An 18,004-nucleotide genomic window follows, 5' to 3' on the forward strand; every position below is an offset into this window, starting at 1 on the left:
GCGAGGGAGAAACTACATGGTTTCGCATGAGCAGTGATTTCTGTCGTCTTTCCGGCTCTTACTACAGATATGTCTTAGTGACACTAGAATCGTTTTGCATTTTGTCCCACATACCGCTTGTCTTAAACTACGTCAATGGTATCTCGCGGACATTTTCCCTCCAGGGAGATCCATTTGAAATGATGCAGCATTTCCATAACATCACGTGTTCATCCAACCCCTTTTTCATTGAGTCATCAGTATTCTGACTGGTTTGATGCGGCCCGCCACGAATTCCTCTCCTGCGTCAATCTCCTCATCTCAGAGTAGCATTTGCAACCTACGTCCTCAATTATCTGCTGGATGTATTCCAGTCTCTGTCTTCCTCTACAGTTTTTGCCCTCTACAGTGAAGTCATTCCCTGATGTCTTAATAGATGTTCCATCATCCTGTGTCTTCTCCTTCTCAGTGCTTTCCACATATTCCTTTCCTCTCCGATTCTGCGCAGAACCTCCCCATTCCTTATCAGTCCTAATTTTCAACATTCGTCTGTAGCACCACATCTCAAATCGATTCTCTTCCGTTTTTCCCACAATCCATGTTTCACTACCATATAATGCTGTGCTCCAAACGTACATTCGCAGAAATTTCTTCCTCAAATTAAGGACAATGTTTGATAATTCTTGTCTGGGCGAAGATTGCCCTTTCTGTCAGTGCTAGTCTGCTTTTGATGTTCCCGCTTGCTACGTCCGTCATTGGTTATTTTACTGCCTAGGTAGCAGAATTCCTTAACTTCATCTACTTCGTCACCATCAATTATGATGTTAAGTTTCTCACTGTTCTCATTACTGACTCTTCCCATTACTTTCGTCTTTCTTCGGTTCACTCTGAGTTCATATTCTGTACCCATTAGATTGTTGCTTCCGTTCAACATATCCTGTAATTCTTCTTCACTTTCAGACAGGACAGCAATGTCATCACCAAACCGTGTCATTGATGTCCTTTCGCCTTGAATTTTGATCCTACTCCTGAACTTCTCTTTTACGTCCGTCATCGATTCTTCGAGGTATAGATTGAACAGTAGGGGGGAAAGGCTACATCCCTTTGTTACACTCTTTTTAATCCGAACACTTCGTTCTTGATCGTCCACATTTATTATTCCAAAATGGCCCTAAGCACTATAGGACTTAACATCGGCGGTCATCGGTCCCCTAGACTTAGAACCACTTAAGCGGAACTAACCTAAGAACATCACAGACATCCACGCCCGAGGCAGGATTCGAACCTGCGACCGTGGCAGCAGCGCGATTCCGGAATGAAGCGCCTAGAACCGCTCGGCCACATCGGCCGGCTTTATTATTCCCTCTTGGCTCTTAACATATGTTGTATATTACCAGTCTCTACCTATAGCTCACCCCAATTTTCTCTGTCTCGAACATCTGGCACCATTTTACATTCTCGAACCCTAAAGGTAAAAAAAAAAAAATCTAGCAGCAGGCATTCGATTTGTTCCGCCGTCTCCCTTTGATCCGACCTAATGTGCATCCAGATTACTGGAGGAGTACTCGAGAATGGGTTTTTCAACTGTTCTGCAGATGGTCTCCTTCACAGATGAGCTACACCTTCCTGTAAATTTCGCAATAAACCCGAAGTTGACGATTCGTCTTCCCTACGGGCATCGTTATGTCCTCGTCGCAACGTTATGCCTAGATATTCTGGATTAGATCTTACAATAATAGTGACGATTTACGGGGTAAGCAGAAGATATGAAGTTCGTGCGAGGGAGGGCATTGGACCTGGGTAGTCCGTAGGGCTGCTCTGGTGTAATGGTCAGCATTCCTGCTTCGTAAGCAAAGGGGTTCAAATCGCAACGGTGGCACAAATTTTAATTCATTTCTTCAGTTACCATTACTATCATTTGGATTAGTTTTTGTTTCTTCGACATTCACATCAAGCTGCCATTCATAACACCAAATAAGAATTTTAACTCTAGCCGCCAGCAGGTCCCGCCTGCACCGCGCGTCCTTACAGGAAGCGCGCCTGCCCGCCTGTCGGTGCCCGGTGAGTGGCAGAGGGTGCCTCGCACACCTGGCCTCCTCCGGCCAGAGCAGCGCCACGCGCCGGCGGCTGTCTTCGCCCGCCGGGCGAGCCTCGACAGTAATTGCCCTTATCTTATCGCCGGCTGCGCTTTACGGCACGCCTGCCATGACGTACGCTGCCGAGTTTGCATCTCTTCCACGAAGTGTGACCGCAATAGCTATCCGCAAAGTAGCGCTCCCTTTCTGAGCGTTCTACTACTTCAGTTACTCTGTTGTGACGCTAAAAAAAAAGTATTTTGCGGGAAAGGTACCTCGCTGCAACGGCTTGGTAGCACGTGCTTTTGTGTCTGCTGGCTAGTCTTAAATGTGCCGAACTGCAGGGTACCGAAACACTACCTCGCCGCTCGAAACATTAGCTTTTTTATCAGCTGCGATAATCACAGGAAGTTCAGGAGTGAAGTGGCATATACGAGTATTGATTATTACACTTTTATTCGAGCAACTTACACGAACGTGTAGCTCTCCTAGCTTTCCACTGTTTCTAATCTACAGGGTGATTCAAAAGTTAGGGAAACGATATCTCGTAAAAAAAAGAACAACAGTAAACATGCATACATTAAGAGCTACGATCACTAGTTCATCTTTGCTACTGTGGAACGTCTTTTCTGTTGAAAAAGCGTTCATAACTCTTAAGGTACGCATTTTAGAATCTATATCTACTACACATTTGTCCTTTTTGTCATATACTGAGCCGCCAAAGAAACTGATATAGGCATGCGTATTCAAATACAGAGATACGTAAACAGGCAGAATATTGCGCTGCGGTCAGCATAGCCTACATAAGACAAGTGTCTGGCACAGTTGTTAGATCGGTTACTGCTGCTACGATGGCAGTTTATCAAGATTTAAGTGAGCTTCAATGTGGTGTTACAGTCGGCGCACGAGCGATGGGGCACAGCATCTCAGTTCCCATACGTGACGGTGCAATACGCAGCCTTGAAAATGGCGTTTGTAACTGAGGTGCGTTCCAAGCAGGCAGCTGTCCGCTGTGGCCGAGCGGTTCTAGGCGTTTCAGTCTGGAACTGCGCGACCGCTACGGGCGCAGGTTCGAATCCTGCCTCAGGCATGGATGTGTGTGATATCTTTAGCTTAGTTAGGTTTAAGTAGTTCTAAGTTCTAGGGGACTGATGACCTCAGGTGTTAAGTCCCTTAGTGCTCAGAGCCATTTCAACCATTTGAGCTATCACCGAGTTTCTTTTGGCGGGAAGCTATAGCATCGGTGGTATTCACACCCGCTTGCGGAATGTCTACGGATAACTGGCAGTGAACAAAAGCTCGGTGAGTCTTTGAGCGAGATGTCTGGCACCGACAGAAGGTCATGCAAACCTGCCCGGTCTCGCTTCTAACGACCGGCCGCTAGACAGCTGTGACTCCTGCAATGCTGGAACGTGCGGACACTCTCATTGGAAGTGATCGACGGATCGCACTCTTAACACCTCGCTCGTCAGCCGGACGTGTATATTGGTAGTGCTGACACATTCGTCCACCAGTCGGGGTACTCAAAGGAGTCTGGCCGCTGAGTTCCTCAGTCTAACAGACCATAAGGGGTAGTGAGGAATCATCTGTACGGCACTACTTCCGGGTTACGACGCTGACTATGACAATTTTCTTTTTTTGTCAAACATCGTCACAGGCGTTGAGACGTGGGTTCATCATTTTGAACCGGAAACATAATGACAGCCCAAGGAGTGGCGTGACACCACATCTCCTCAGAATAAAGTGTTCAAAGCCGCACCCGCCACCGGTAAAGTCATGGCGACGGTCTTCCTGGACACTGAAGGTGCTATTCTGTTCGGAGGTCTCCCTCATGGTGCAACGATCAACTGTCAAGTGTCTTGCGGAACCCTCGGGTATATGAAGAACCGACTTCAGCGTGTTCGTCGCCACAAAAATCCAAACGAACTTTTGCTTCGCCATCATAACGCAAGGCCTCAGACAAGTCTAGCACACTGCACTCGCATTGGGGAGGACGACGGATCAATCCCGCGTCTGGACATCCTGATTTAGGTTTTCCACGATTTCCCTAAATCGCTCCGGGCAAATGCCGGGATGGTTCCTTTGAAAGGCCGCGGCCGATTTCCTTCCCCGTCCTTCCCCTTATCCGATGAGATCGATGACCTCGCTGTTTGGTCTCTTCCCCCAACCCAACCCAACCCAACCCAACCCAACCCAACCCAACAAGTCGGCACAGCCGAGAGGACCTGACTTCGTCTGAGTGATCTCCCTCATCCCCCCCCTGCAAAGCGGATCTCGCTTCTTCCGACTTCCACGTGTTTAGCTGAATGAAAGATGCTCTCAGCAGGAAGGAGTGCGTGGGTGCTGTGGGGATGTTATTGACGCAGCAAGACGTTGCCTCCGACGTCGGCCAATGGAGTGGCACCCTGCAGGCGTACAGGTCCCCGTAGTAAGGTGGAGTACGGCCGTCGCATTGAATGGATGTTGTGTTGAAAGATATGGCTTCGTAGCCAAAAGAATGAAGAATATTATCGTGTATTCTACATCTATGTGATTACTCTGCTACTCACAATAAAGTGCCTGGCGGTTCAATGAACCACATTCAAGCTGTACCTCTACCGTCCCACTCTCGAACGGCACGCGGGAAAAACTAGCACTTAATTTTTTCTGTGCGAGCCCTGATTTCTCTATTTTATCGTGATTATCATTTCTCCCTATGTACGTGGCTGCCAGCATAAAGTTTTCGCAATCGGAGGAGAAAAATGGTGATTGAAATTTGATGAGAAGATCCCGTAGCAACGAAAAACGCCTATGTTTTAATGATTGCCACTCCAATTCACGTATCATGTCTGTGACACTATCTCCCCTATTTCGCGATAATACAAAACGAGCCGCCCTTGTTTCTACTTTTTCGATGTCATCCGTCAGTCCCACCTGATGCGGATCCCACGCCGCACAGCAGTACTCCAGAATAGGGCGGGCAAGCGTGGTGGAAGCAGTCTCTTTGGTAGACCTGTTGCACCTTCTAAGTGTTCTGCCAATGAATCGCAGTCTTTGGTTTGTTCTACCACAATATTATCTATGTGATCGTTCCAACTTTGGTTATTTGTAATTGTAATCCCTAAGTATTTAGTTGAATTTACAGCCTTCAGATTTGTGTGAACTATCGCGCAATCGAAATTTAGCTGATTTCTTTAAGTACTCATGTGAATAACTTCACACTTTTCCTCATTCAGGGTCAATTTCCACTTTTCGCACCATACAGATATCTTATCTAAACCATTTTGCAAGTCGTTTTGATCATCTGATGACTTTACAAGACGATAAATGACAGCATCATCTACGAATAATCTAAGAGGGCTACTCAGATTGTCTCCTATGTCGTTAATTTAGATCAGCAACAACAGACGGCCTATAACACTTCCTTGGGGGACGCCGGATATTACTTCTGTTTTACTCGATGACTTTCCGTCTATTACTACGAACTGTGACCTTTCTGACAGGAAATCACGAATCCAGTCGCACAACTGAGGCGATACTCTGTAGGCACGCAGTTTGGTTAGAAGACCCCTGTGAGGAACGGTGTCTAAAGCCTTCTGGAAATCTAAAAATATGGAACCAAATTGACATCCTCCCTCAATAGCACTTACTACTTCATGAGTATAAAGAGCTAGTTGTCTTTCACAAGAACGATATTTTCTGAATCCCTGCTGACTATACGTCAATAAATCGTTTTCTTCGAGGTACTTCATAATGTTCGAATACAGTATATGTTCCAAAACCCTACTGCAAATCGACGTTAGTGATCCTGAACAAAACCAACCTCCTTCCACAAAAAAAAAAATTATACTGTAGGCCTGTTGGATTACTTACTGAATGCCCGTCATACATCACGTGCGTATAGGTTTGGCTGCCATCTGGGAATTCCGCATCAGCTCAAATCCTGGTTGTCTTCCTTTTTTGGTACAGGGAGGCACTGAAAACACACACACACACACACACACACACACGAGTGAGAGTGAGTGAGTGTCTGTGTGTGTGTGTGTGTGTGTGTGTGTGCGTCGCTTGCGTTCGAATCGTTTCTTCCATACAGTTTTGTGCTGCGGAAATCCGTTTACGGAAATATCTTTCTCTAATTATGCATTGATAAATTTAAAAAAAGTCAGCAGTATATTTTTGATGAAACATTGCACATCAGTTGACTGGTAACAGTAATGGTGCGGCCGGTGATGGTGGTGGCTGTGCGTATCGGAATGGTACGCTCTCGCAACAAATCTTTTTGGGTTTGCTAGGCACTCCCATCTCGTTCCTTAATTTGCGAAGTCCATTGTATCCGAAGCTTCGTTCCTGTGTAGACGGCACGTTTGTTGTTGGATACTCGCAGGAATAAGATTGCGCGGAGGCTTTTGCAGAATAAGGCGGCCAGAGGGGAAAATATGCTCTTAACAAAAGAGAGCCGGCACTAAGGGGAGGGTTTGGAGGAGGGGGGGGGAGAACGAGAATAGCAGCGTCAGGTGGGGAGGGGGTGGTCGATAAGTGTGTTATTGTGGCCGGGGTGGGCGCCTCATTGTAGGGCGGTCCAGACTGGCCTGCTTACGTCACCAGCGCGGGAAAGCCGTCGATACGGCGAGCTCTGGTCCTGCATAATTCCCGCAGGGAGGGACAGATTGAGACTGAGGCGGAGGGCTCTACAGGCCGGCGTCCGGGCACGAAAGCCAGTCCCACGTCACGCACTTGTTCTGCTGCACGTGCTGGGCCAGCTGAGAGAGGCTAGAAAGAACGGTCAGCTAGCGGGCTGTCTGCGTCGACTTCACAGCTGAAAGGTTACAGGTCGGCTGGCTTCCTTCCTTCCATGAAGTCACACAGCCAGCTCACAGTCGGTCGCAGGTTTCTAGTCCTTTCTTTCATTGCCGGGTAGTCCGCCACCATTAGCTGCATGGTCAGCGCGGCGGAATGCCACGCCAAGGGGCTCGGGTTCGATTCCCGGCTGGGGCAGGAGATTTTCTCCGCTCAGGTTCAAAATGGTTCAAATGGCTCTGAACACTGCGGGTCTTAACTTCTGAGGTCATCAGTCCCCTAGAACTGCTTAATCCTAACTAAACTAAGGACATCACACACATCCATGGAGGATTCGAACCTGCAACGGCTGCGGTCGCGCGGTTCCACACAGTAGCGCCTAGAACCGCTCGGCCACTCCAGCCGGCTGTCATCATTTCATCCCCACCTCCGACGCGCAAGTCGTCCAATGTGGCGTCGAACGCAGGAAGTACTTGCCTTCCTGAATGGGGGACTCCCGGCCCACGATGCCGTACTCTCATTTCCATTGCCCGCTGGGAGACGGTCGACCAGCTACAGTTTCTTCTTAGTGTTTCTCCATCTCTTTTAATAGATGGTATGACATGTTGTATACCATTCTAAAGCAGAGAAATCGATCAAATTAGTGGTTATAACACACTCGATTTGTTCCGATATTCTGCGACTTACAAGCAATCGTTACGTTATTCAATCTGTATACTGAGCAAGCAATAAAGGAAACAAAAGACAAATTTGAAGTAGGAATTAAAATCCATGGAGGAGAAATTAAAGCTTTGAGGTTTGCCGACGACATTGTAATTCTGTCAGAGACAGCAAAGCACCTGGAAGAGCAGTTGAACGGAATGCACAGTATTTTGAAAGGAAGATATAAGATGAACACCAAGAAAAGCAAAATGAGGATAATGGAATGTAGTCGAATTAAATCAGGTGATGCTGAGGGAATTAAGAGCCGGCCGCGGTGGACGAGCGGTTCTAGGCGCTTCAGTCCGGAACCGCGCGACTGCTACGGTCGCAGGTTCGAATCCTGCCTCGGGCATGGATGTGTATGATGTCCTTAGGTTAGTTAGGTTTAAGTAGTTCTAAGTTCTGATGACCTCAGAAGTTAAGTCCCATAGTGCTCAGAGCCATTTGAACCACAAACGTGAATGAGATACAACTTACCAATATAACCTTATGACGGAAGTCTATTTTAATAAAATAATATGTAACACGAGTGTGCCCATATCAGCATGAATTAGATGATATTCACTTTCAGCTTCTAAACGGTCTATGTTTACTTGCTGTCCTATGTCATACTCAGGTACTATGGGAATGTGGAATTTCATAAATAAAACTGTGTATTCACCTAAACCGGAAGTTATGCCAGTAGAAGCGGAAAGAGACATTGTCAGTTGTGCAATATATAAGGTTCTCGCCCTTACACGAAGAGATACTGGAAGTAGAGAGATGATGTTCGATGGAGAAGTTTTCTTAAGATGTCCTTATTGGCTTTCAATGTGGTTGCTTGTAGCTCTGTGACAGAACAGCTAAAGATATTGGCCTCAGCAGGACTAAAACCATAATCCAATACAGACTTAGTTTGATACGTGACCACATTAATCCAGAGCTAGCGAAAGGCTGGAGTATTAGCCTCTCACTTCTTCCCGCAGTGATGGCTAGGACAGATAAATCGCAACGTGAAAGACGGAATTAGCTGCAATGTCCACGTGGAACGACTTTCCTGGACTCGTAACCGTAAATTGATAACATCACGCCTCACCTTAAGTGAAAATTATTCAATGGTAATGACATGTAAAGCCAAGTGAATTTAGCAGGATAATTCTGTGCTATCCAGGAAGTAACTCGTCGGTCACAGAGTTACCACACTCATTCTCCGTTGTTGCCAAGGGTCAGTTACATTATCAGCAGGGAGAATACCAGCCCTGAGCAGCCTCGGAAGTGATTACTCAAGGTCGAGGCCGCTGAGGATCGGAATATCAACAGTATACATCACTGAGTTTTATAGCCATTTCTTTAACTAGCTTTAGGGGGCGTAGTCGTAATACTTGCATGCACTGACACTACAAATTAAATACACTAAATCAATAACTGTAAGAATTATTTTTTTCTATCTTAAGCGCCCTGAATACTCAAAATCTCATTCAAAATACTCGAGTCACATATTTGGGCCGTTCCAGTGGTTATATTGTAAACATTATGAGTAGGCGACACGTCTATTGGTCTCATACACCATGAAAATATTTTCCTTAAGAATTCTGTCATTAGCACTATCCTCAAAACAGAAAAGTACAAGCGAAAATTTAACAACGCACCATTGATTGCAAAACGTGAACATCCGCAGAGACTCTTCGTAAGCTGTGAATAACATTAAGTTCCAAATCAAGTAGTCCACCGTGCACGGAAACCATACGCCGTGTCCCCAAAGCGAGTGGAGAAAATTAAATCAGCTAACGTGAGAGGAGAAGCATTTGTCACCAGAAAGTGGAACAAGGAACACGGAACGCTGACAGTAATGTCTTGAATAAGTCATGCTTAAGAAAGACGGTCATGTAGTGTCATTCAGTCTGTGAACACCGAAAGAGCGAGAAAAGTCATCTACTTGTAATGATTACGATATTACCACTTCTGATGCTTTGTCAATAAAAGCGTCTACGAAGAACAGCATTTCAACTTGTAGTACGCTTTAAGACAGAGAGAACCCGAAATAACAACTGGTTTAGCAAGATCAACGTGGTGCTGATGTTCTATGCAGCGTCTGCTCATTTAGCCCCTGACGTTTTCACTCGAACGGTGCCTCCCGGCTGCCATAATAATCTGTTAAGAATTATCGAGTTGTAATGCGACGGCACAGATGGGCAGACGGTTCTAGAATTTGTCGAGACTGGCCTTACAGCGCTTATACAGTACATAATGCCGAACTACCATTACGTCGGATTGTAGGTCAGCCCCACGAGTAATTTCTGCCTGTGAAAGAACCGCACAATAGTGGACGAACAGTATCAACACCTTCGCATGCCAAACAAAACACAGACCAGTTACATACCAGTTAATCGCATCAAAACGCTCTATACTTGCATCTTTCTGCCGATAATTTAATTTCTTTCGCAGCAAACTATCATCCCGTTTCGGAGGCTATAAAAAATTGTTACGGCCTACTACACCATTGCTCACGCCCACGCACACTCCCCCCCCCCCCCTCTTTCCACTACAGCCACTGTGGATGTCACCTAGTTTATGACAATGAACGCAGATTTATACCTACAGCATGATTACGTGATGGTGGTACAAATTTATGGGAATGATGGAGAAAAATAATTGTATGAATTTGCGATATGGGACCTCTGGTTCGGAAACTACCGAATCGAAAGTTATAAACGAAAATCTTTCTCATACCTCTGACAGTGGCCCTCTTCTGCTTCTCGATCTTTGCTTAGAGAGCTGGTACTATGGGCCATAACAAGACAAAACGACCACTGATACTGGGCTCTAAAGTGCCTACCTTAAGAACTACGAGCTCTCTTTCATCATCACTACTGTGAAACATATCTCTTCCATTGAACAAGTGCTCGTAGTTATTAAGGAACGTAGTTTAGAGCCCATGTTTACGACACAGTGTTTCTTGTTTGGTCCATACTACCTCCTCCCAAAATATGGAAAGCAAAGAAGTTCATCAGAAGAGGTCGAGTTAACAGAGGTATCAGAACGATTTTCGCTTATAATTTTCGGTTCCCTTACGTCAAATTGATCCACTTAGCCTTCTCCATCATCCTTGGAAGTCTGCGACATCATCACGGAATCACGATGTATACTGAGCAGCTTCTTGTCAGCTTCTCACTGGTAAAATGGAATATTCTGTCGTTGGTCTGAAGATAAATGGTTCAAATTGCTCTGAGCACTATGGGACTTAACATCTGTGGTCATCAGTCCCGTAGAACTTAGAACTACTTAAACCTAACTAACCTAAGGACATAACAAAGATCCATGCCCGAGGCAGGATTCGAACCTGCGACCGTAGCAGTAGCGCGGTTCCGGACTGAGCGCCTAGAAGACAAATACTTCAGGTAAATACGAATATTCCGTACGGCGCACGTCCGATGTTTCCATCGTTCCTACTCCACCACCCAAAAAAGAAGTCAAAAGCGCCTGTAACTAGTAAATAATAATTACTTAAGTTTGGCCAATTTCATCAGTCATCTGACGATTATGAATCGCTACCTTTTTACCTACGCAACGCTGCAGCAATACGAACTCACGCGTTTGTGGGATTCCTTGAAGAAAATTAATTAAGAAAATGCTGTAAATATTATTATGAAATTTTGTTGAAGAATCTACATATTGTTACATCAATCTACAATAAGATAATCAATATTCATGTGTTTATGCGCTATTGCTATAGAACGAATTTGAATGAGACCACCTTTGTATGTAACTCCACGTTTTTTATTGTATTTATTTGTAAAGATCATTTGTTTGCATAAATCTTATTTTTATGATATGGCTTAAAAACTGCAAGTCAGTTTCACAATACAGTACGATTTTCAAGTAAGGTATTACAGCGATTCTCCTCAGTCATGTTCCGCCTCCCAAATCAAAGTCGTTTAATTTAAACAAATTCTAAATCTGACTTATTCAAACATCTCGTATTCTGGCTTTTGCAACAGTAGTTAGTTTAGTAGTGCTGAGAACAGAACAACGCTATCATCCAAGGCGACACGAATAAGAGGTAAGATATTTATTTCACACATTTTATGGATTTTCGCACAGGGACACTTTTGTGCTTATTCAGATTTACAGGGTCGTAGTAAGATCTGAATGTACTTACCTCTAATTTGACGTTATCGAGCACAGGTTTTAATTGGTTTAGGTTTACTGGTATTGCTTTCTTGCTAGTAGACGGATTGTTTAAAAAAGGGTCAGGTAAATAAACGTACAGGGACACACAATGAGGTACGCAGTCAGCAAACCACTTGATATAACTGTTCTTTGTTAGTCATAAACATCACACCTACTGAAGACAAACGTTACAACTCCACAACTCAAAAAACAGTGCACATAAGCGACAGAAAAGCGCCTACAAGTAATACATAATAACTAAGTTTCGCAGATTCCGTCTGACGATTATGAATGGGTACCTTTTTTACCTACACAGCACTGCAGTACGAACTCACGCGTTTCGTAGGATTCCGCAACTTAAATTGGTTGCGGTCCTGTTCAATCAAAACAGAGAAAAACTATCTGACTTTAAATATACGTTTCCAGCTGTATTTAAAATATCTATGGCTAGATGTGGAGTAGCAAACAACTACTGTATCGAAAACGTGAACATTCATTACTGTAGTAGAGTCAACAGCAGGAAACAAGGAAGTTTACCGCAAAGTAAATGACGGGGAATTGTGATTGACTCTTAAAACAAGCTTCTTACAGTCGAAAACTTGAATTTTCCGATTGCTTTTCACTTATTACGTACGAACTGCTCAAAATATTTCATCACAATTGCCAGTAAATATCTAGTGGACCTAGTAGGATAATTCAGCTCCAGTTCTGAAAATCTGTCGACTATCATTAACAAACGTTTCCTGGATTGTAGCTTGTATAAACAGTAGTGTTTTTGAGACAAAAAATGTGATTGAGGGAACATATATCTTGTAGGCTGTGTAATAACACTTTAACGGCATATCTTTCTTCCTCATTGTTTTGTGATGGCAATAACCCATATCAAATACATGTTAATTAGAATGTAGCGTCTCTTTAATCAAATAACTAATGGTCAGTATATCACATAAGAGTGGAAACAGGAGTGCAGTGAGCTTATGGCTTATTACTTAATTAACTGTAACATATAGTACCTGCGTAGTTGACTGTCATTTTTATTGCATAACATGCGGTAATATTTGTTAAACAATTGTTTGTAGAATCACTGTAATTACGCAAGATTGAACTCTGCGTCTGCTTGGTGCTAATGGGACAGGTGCTTCTTACATTAGACTGAGCAGATTGACGGGTGTTGCCGCTCAGATGTTGGAAGGTTTTGGTTCCATTCTATACTTGCCCTTGAGGGAAACGTGAGGCGGTATAGCAGGCCAGGTTTCCCTAATCGAACGCTGGTGCATATAGTATGCTGTGAAGCAGGTGGAGCTTAATCAGAATTGTTGTTCGTAAATAGCAACGCGCCACCACACTATCTTTACTTAGGAAGTCAGCGCCAGATTAAGTGCGCGACAACTAACGCCATTCAAAACAAGTGGACAGCGTAACACGCCATACTACTAACAAGGGAACCTCCCCATCGCAACTCCCTCAGATTTAGTTATAAGCAGGCACAGTGGATAGGCCTTGAAAAACTGAACACAAATCAATCGAGAAAACAGGAAGAAGTTGTGTGGAACTATGAAAAAAATAAGCAAAATATACAAACTGAGTAGTCCATGCGCCACATAGGCAACATCAAGGATAGTGTGAGCTCAGGAGCGCCCTGGTTAGCGTGAGCAGCTGCGGAACGGGAGGTCCTCGGTTCAAGTCTTCCCTCGAGTGAAAAGTTTAATTTTTTGTGTATTTGGACCGCAAGTTCAGCAACAGGTGAATAGGGTACTTGCGCAAACACCGAATGTCATTGTGAATCGCCGTCCGTCAGGAAAAATGGAGAAAAGACTAGTGAAAGACTTTAATGGACGTGTGATTGCTCCTTACGCGGACAAAGATTTTGCCTTACTCCTTGACAGCTGTACAGGACAGAAGGATCAGGCATTGTACAATTTTAGTGTGGGAGTAGACGTGATTACCATTCCCCCAGGTTGTACACCTCTTGTGCAACCTTTAGATGTGTTTGGTTTTCGGCAAGTGAAATACTTTGTGAAAAGATTCTATGATTTTGCGAAGCTGCACAGGTACACAGAGCAGTATTGTTTACGTCATCGTGTGTCAATTATCAAAGGTCAGGCACCCACACATAATCAACTTCGCTCTCCAAAATTCCAGGGCATGTTCAGACTTACTTGGACATATGCAGGATTTGACGGTCTACACACGGAAAAATTTGAAAACATTAAAAACATGTGTTTTGACAGAGAACAGGGGAAACTGTGCGACTGTGAAACTGTTGCATTCATTTGTTGCAGTTTATGCGACAAACTCTTATGTTTTCATCACTTTTTTGGGAGTGATTATCACATCCACAAGAAAACCTAAATCGGGCAAGGTAGAAGAATTTTTTACCCATTCGCCAAGTGCACAAGTTAGGTGGGTCGACAACATATTACTGTCATGTGACGCACATGCCGTCACCAGTGTCGTATAGAATACATCAGACGTGTTTCCCTGTGGAGGAATCGGTTGACCTATGACCTTGCGATCAAATGTTTTCGGTTCCCATTGGAGAGGCACGTCCTTTCGTCTACTAATCGCACGGTTTTGCGGTGCGGTCGCAAAACACAGACGCTAAACTTATTACAGTGAACAGAGACGGCAATGAACGAACGGACAGATCATAACTTTTGCGAAAATAAAGAAAGTATACTTGGGTCGACAGAAGCGTCCGATCCCACGCGTCGGCTTTGACCCGTGACGTAAGGGTGTTGTCGTGTGTGACGTCATGACGGCGCGGAGTTTGGTTTGTGAGTGTGGCGTGTTTGTAGATGTTGTCGTGTCGTGTTGTGGTTTGTTGTGCTCTCTGGTGGTATGTTCAGGGTTTTCGTTTGTGTGGTGTAATGGGCTCTGTTTGAGTGTCGGGTCTGTTTTGTAGTGGAACTCGTTTCAGTGAGTTAACGATTTTGTGTGAAGGTTAATTTAGTGTTGTTCGCTGTACATCGTGTGGTAATTTTAGCAAAATTAATCGGTTGTTGCTTTTGTTCAGGCATGGATATGACGGATAAAATTCACAGTGCGCAGGTCAAGGGAAGTGTTCGATCCCAATGTGTGGCTGTGTATGTTGATATTGGTATCGGGAGATGTTTTTGAGCTATATAGACCAAGGGAAGTGTTTGACCCTGATTTATGGGATCGGGAGCTGCTGTTGAGCTATATAGGTCAAGGGAAGTGTCCGATTCCAGATGATATTGTGTTTAGTGGTATTTGGGGAGTGTTGTGATGCCGGTTTTTTTCGTCGTTTTCTGTGGTTTTGTATGCGGGTTGGTGTCTAAATTTGTTTATATTTAGTTTGCCCTCACCCAAAAACACCCCATTTCCCGCGCTTGTCGCGTTAGTGTCATTAGGCTTTTTGTGGAAAGTGTGTGTGTTTGTTTATCGATGTATTTTCGTCCTCATAATGTGTACGTACCAACTTTATATGCGCCATATTGGAATCGTGGTTTATGGTCGTTTCAGCCATATTTGTGACGTCATGGGTCAAAGCAGACGGGCGGGATCGGACGCTTCCGTATTTCCGTATACTTTTCACGCGAGCGAATACTTGAACCAAGGACCTCTCGTTCCGCAGCTGCTTACGCTGACCACGGGACCACGGCGCTCCTGAGCTTACGCTGTCCTTGATGTTGCCTGTCTTCCGCATGGAGTACTCAGTTTGTATATTTTGCTTATATGTTTCTCAGTTCCACACAACTTCTTCCTGTTTTCTCGATTGATCTGTGTTCAGTTTTTCAAGGCCTATCCACTGTGCTAACTTATAACTAATTCTGAGGGGGGTGCGATGGGGAGGTTCCCTTGTAAGCGACTAAAAGGGTGGTGAGGGGGGGGGGGGGGGGGGAATCGAGTGGTCCTACTCAACAGACAGCCCGACAAGAAAAGTTGGTCGGACGGTTGGACATATCGCCTAACTCGTGGAGTTTGTCTGTCAGTCAGTCAGTCGGTCGGTCGGTCGGTCGGTTGGTTGGTTGGTGTGTAGGCCCTTAACCTTTTACCCGTCTGTTCACTACAGCGAAGTAAATAGTGTGTTTTGGTTTATTGAAGTTGAAAGTAATGTATGCAGTCGCCGTCACATTTCCAACATTACGAGTAAGATCGAATCTGACTTTTGACAAAATTACGAGTTACAGGGCTGTTTTGCCAGAGCGGCGACACTTAGCCGAGTGCTTTCAGAGGCTGTGCTAGGCAGGTTACTCACCAGTACTTCTTGATGAGCCTCATGGCGGCCGTCTGCTACTGCCGCTGCTTCCCGTGTCGTGTGTCTCTCGTCCCCTGCTGGCTGGGCCCGCCGCTGTCACGCACCCACGCAGCTGCGTCGCGCACCTGTCCCTGTCACACGCATCACGCACACGGCGCCGCCACAGACACACGCACTTTGCGACACACGCAGTCGGCCGCCGACGCCGACATCCACCTAGTCCGTGTCCGCCTCGACACACACACACACGCGCGCGCGCGCAGACAACACAGCCGAAGCGCTTCCCAGCTCTAGCTGCTGGACGGAGGGGCAGTGCTTGCGTGCGCTGGCGACTCTAACCAGTTTGTTGTGGCAAACAGGTCGCGAGTACTGCGCGCTCGAAGCGCCCACCGCGATTTGAGCCGTCGATGATTCGCTAGCTATCTCTCTCAGCCGAGAGACGAATCACAACCAACAATGAAGCCTGCCAGGATAAAACATCACAATTAGTCCCATAAGGACACTACTAAAATAAAATCACATAAATTAAGGATTTCTAGAATGCTGGGTTGATAACGAGATAGCAACTTTTTTTAACCAGTTTGATGTAGTTCCAAGATTCACTTCATTGATTTAATTGTTGACTACTTTCCTCCACCACGCGTCCCCTTGTTTTTCCATTGCTTGTCTATTTGGCTTTAACCTTTCATATATTTTACGTACCTGAAATCCCTACTTTAGAGGGGGATTAAGTAGATACCTCATGTTGTCATATGCAATTAAGGGCCCTACGATTTTATAGATTGGAAGAGACAACTTAGCATTTTAATTTCTGTTTTAGCTATGAAGTTTCATTAAAATGGCCTTTATAGATATATATTCTGTTAGGTTTGCTTTTGGTTCAGTGTTTCATGATTATGAAGTAACTCGAAAGGTGGTGATGTGCTTTCAGGGTTACACTACAATGTTTATTATCCTGATCATGTATTATGATTCACAACGGACGTTGTTTCATGTCGCTATAGCATACGATTTTTGTTGGTATACGCTGAATGTGGCGCTGCTGTTTACTGTTCATTGCATTTAAATGTCCTACTGATTCGAAAATTTTGAAGAGCTTTTAAACGACCTGCTGTTTCTGGAAAATTTAAAAAAAATTGAAATGTGGTAGCTGCCTTGTACTTTTATTGTACCAATTTTTTTGTCCTTCATTGGAAATAGTAAAAAGAGAAATTCCGTTCAAATGGTTCAAATGGCTCTGAGCACTATGGGACTCAACTGCTGAGGTCATTAGTCCCCTAGAACTTAGAACTAGTTAAACCTAACTAACCTAAGGACATCACAAACATCCATGCCCGAGGCAGGATTCGAACCTGCGACCGTAGCGGTCCTGCGGTTCCAGACTGCAGCGCCTTTAACCGCACGGCCACTTCGGCCGGCAGAAATTCCGTGCAACCTGATAGGGCGCCTTGTACCTGAGGTCGGTAAGGTGGAAGTGGTCTATCTGTTGTACGTTCGTCCTGGCAATGTTCATAGAAAAACTTGACTTTGATGTACGTTTATGTACAGTATTAACATGGTTTGCATGCTGTTACGGAAAATACTGTTTTGCCTGACTGATTCATATATCCTCGTGCGATACGCGCTGTATCCTGTAATATGCACTGTGATTTCGAGCAGTTTATTGGATAAATTGTAATTTTAACTTTGCATCCCACAGGATGATTTAAAACTGGGTTCAGGTAACCCGAAACGAGTCATCAATTAAATAAAAAAAATTGAATCTTACAACTTTGGCTGGTTCTACATCAAACATAGATTAGGATTACCGAGAGTCTTAATGATCAAAGATAGTAAATGTAAGCGCTCTAGCCTGGAATTTTATTCAATAACACGCGAAGCGTTTTAGGAATAAAAATATCTACCATTGGGTACAGAAACCTTACTCAGTCAGAACATATTAAACATCCAATTTTCGTGAAGCTGATTATTAAATTTTTGAATGCGTCCTGAAGATGAACGTTAGTGCTACACCAGGAACCGAACCCAGACCTCCTTCACCATCCAGCCTATCTGCCACAAAATGGCATTTGTAACCAACGTGATTTTTTGTTTTCGCAGG

General features: G+C 44.6%; 1 protein-coding gene across 1 annotated transcript in view; it reads right to left on the reverse strand.

Annotated features, from left to right (window-relative positions):
- The window catches only part of LOC124550612 (protein PALS1-like), a 570,361-nt gene that overhangs the window by 499,860 nt on the left and 52,497 nt on the right, over positions 1-18,004 (reverse strand). The window contains exon 2 of the mRNA XM_047125331.1: positions 15,904-16,366. Coding sequence (XP_046981287.1) covers positions 15,904-15,926 — 23 coding nt within the window. The 5' untranslated portion in view covers positions 15,927-16,366. The remainder of the gene's footprint in view (positions 1-15,903; positions 16,367-18,004) is intronic.

Source organism: Schistocerca americana, chromosome 9 (genome assembly GCF_021461395.2).
Source record: "Schistocerca americana isolate TAMUIC-IGC-003095 chromosome 9, iqSchAmer2.1, whole genome shotgun sequence".
NCBI classification, from domain to species: Eukaryota; Metazoa; Arthropoda; class Insecta; order Orthoptera; family Acrididae; genus Schistocerca; species Schistocerca americana.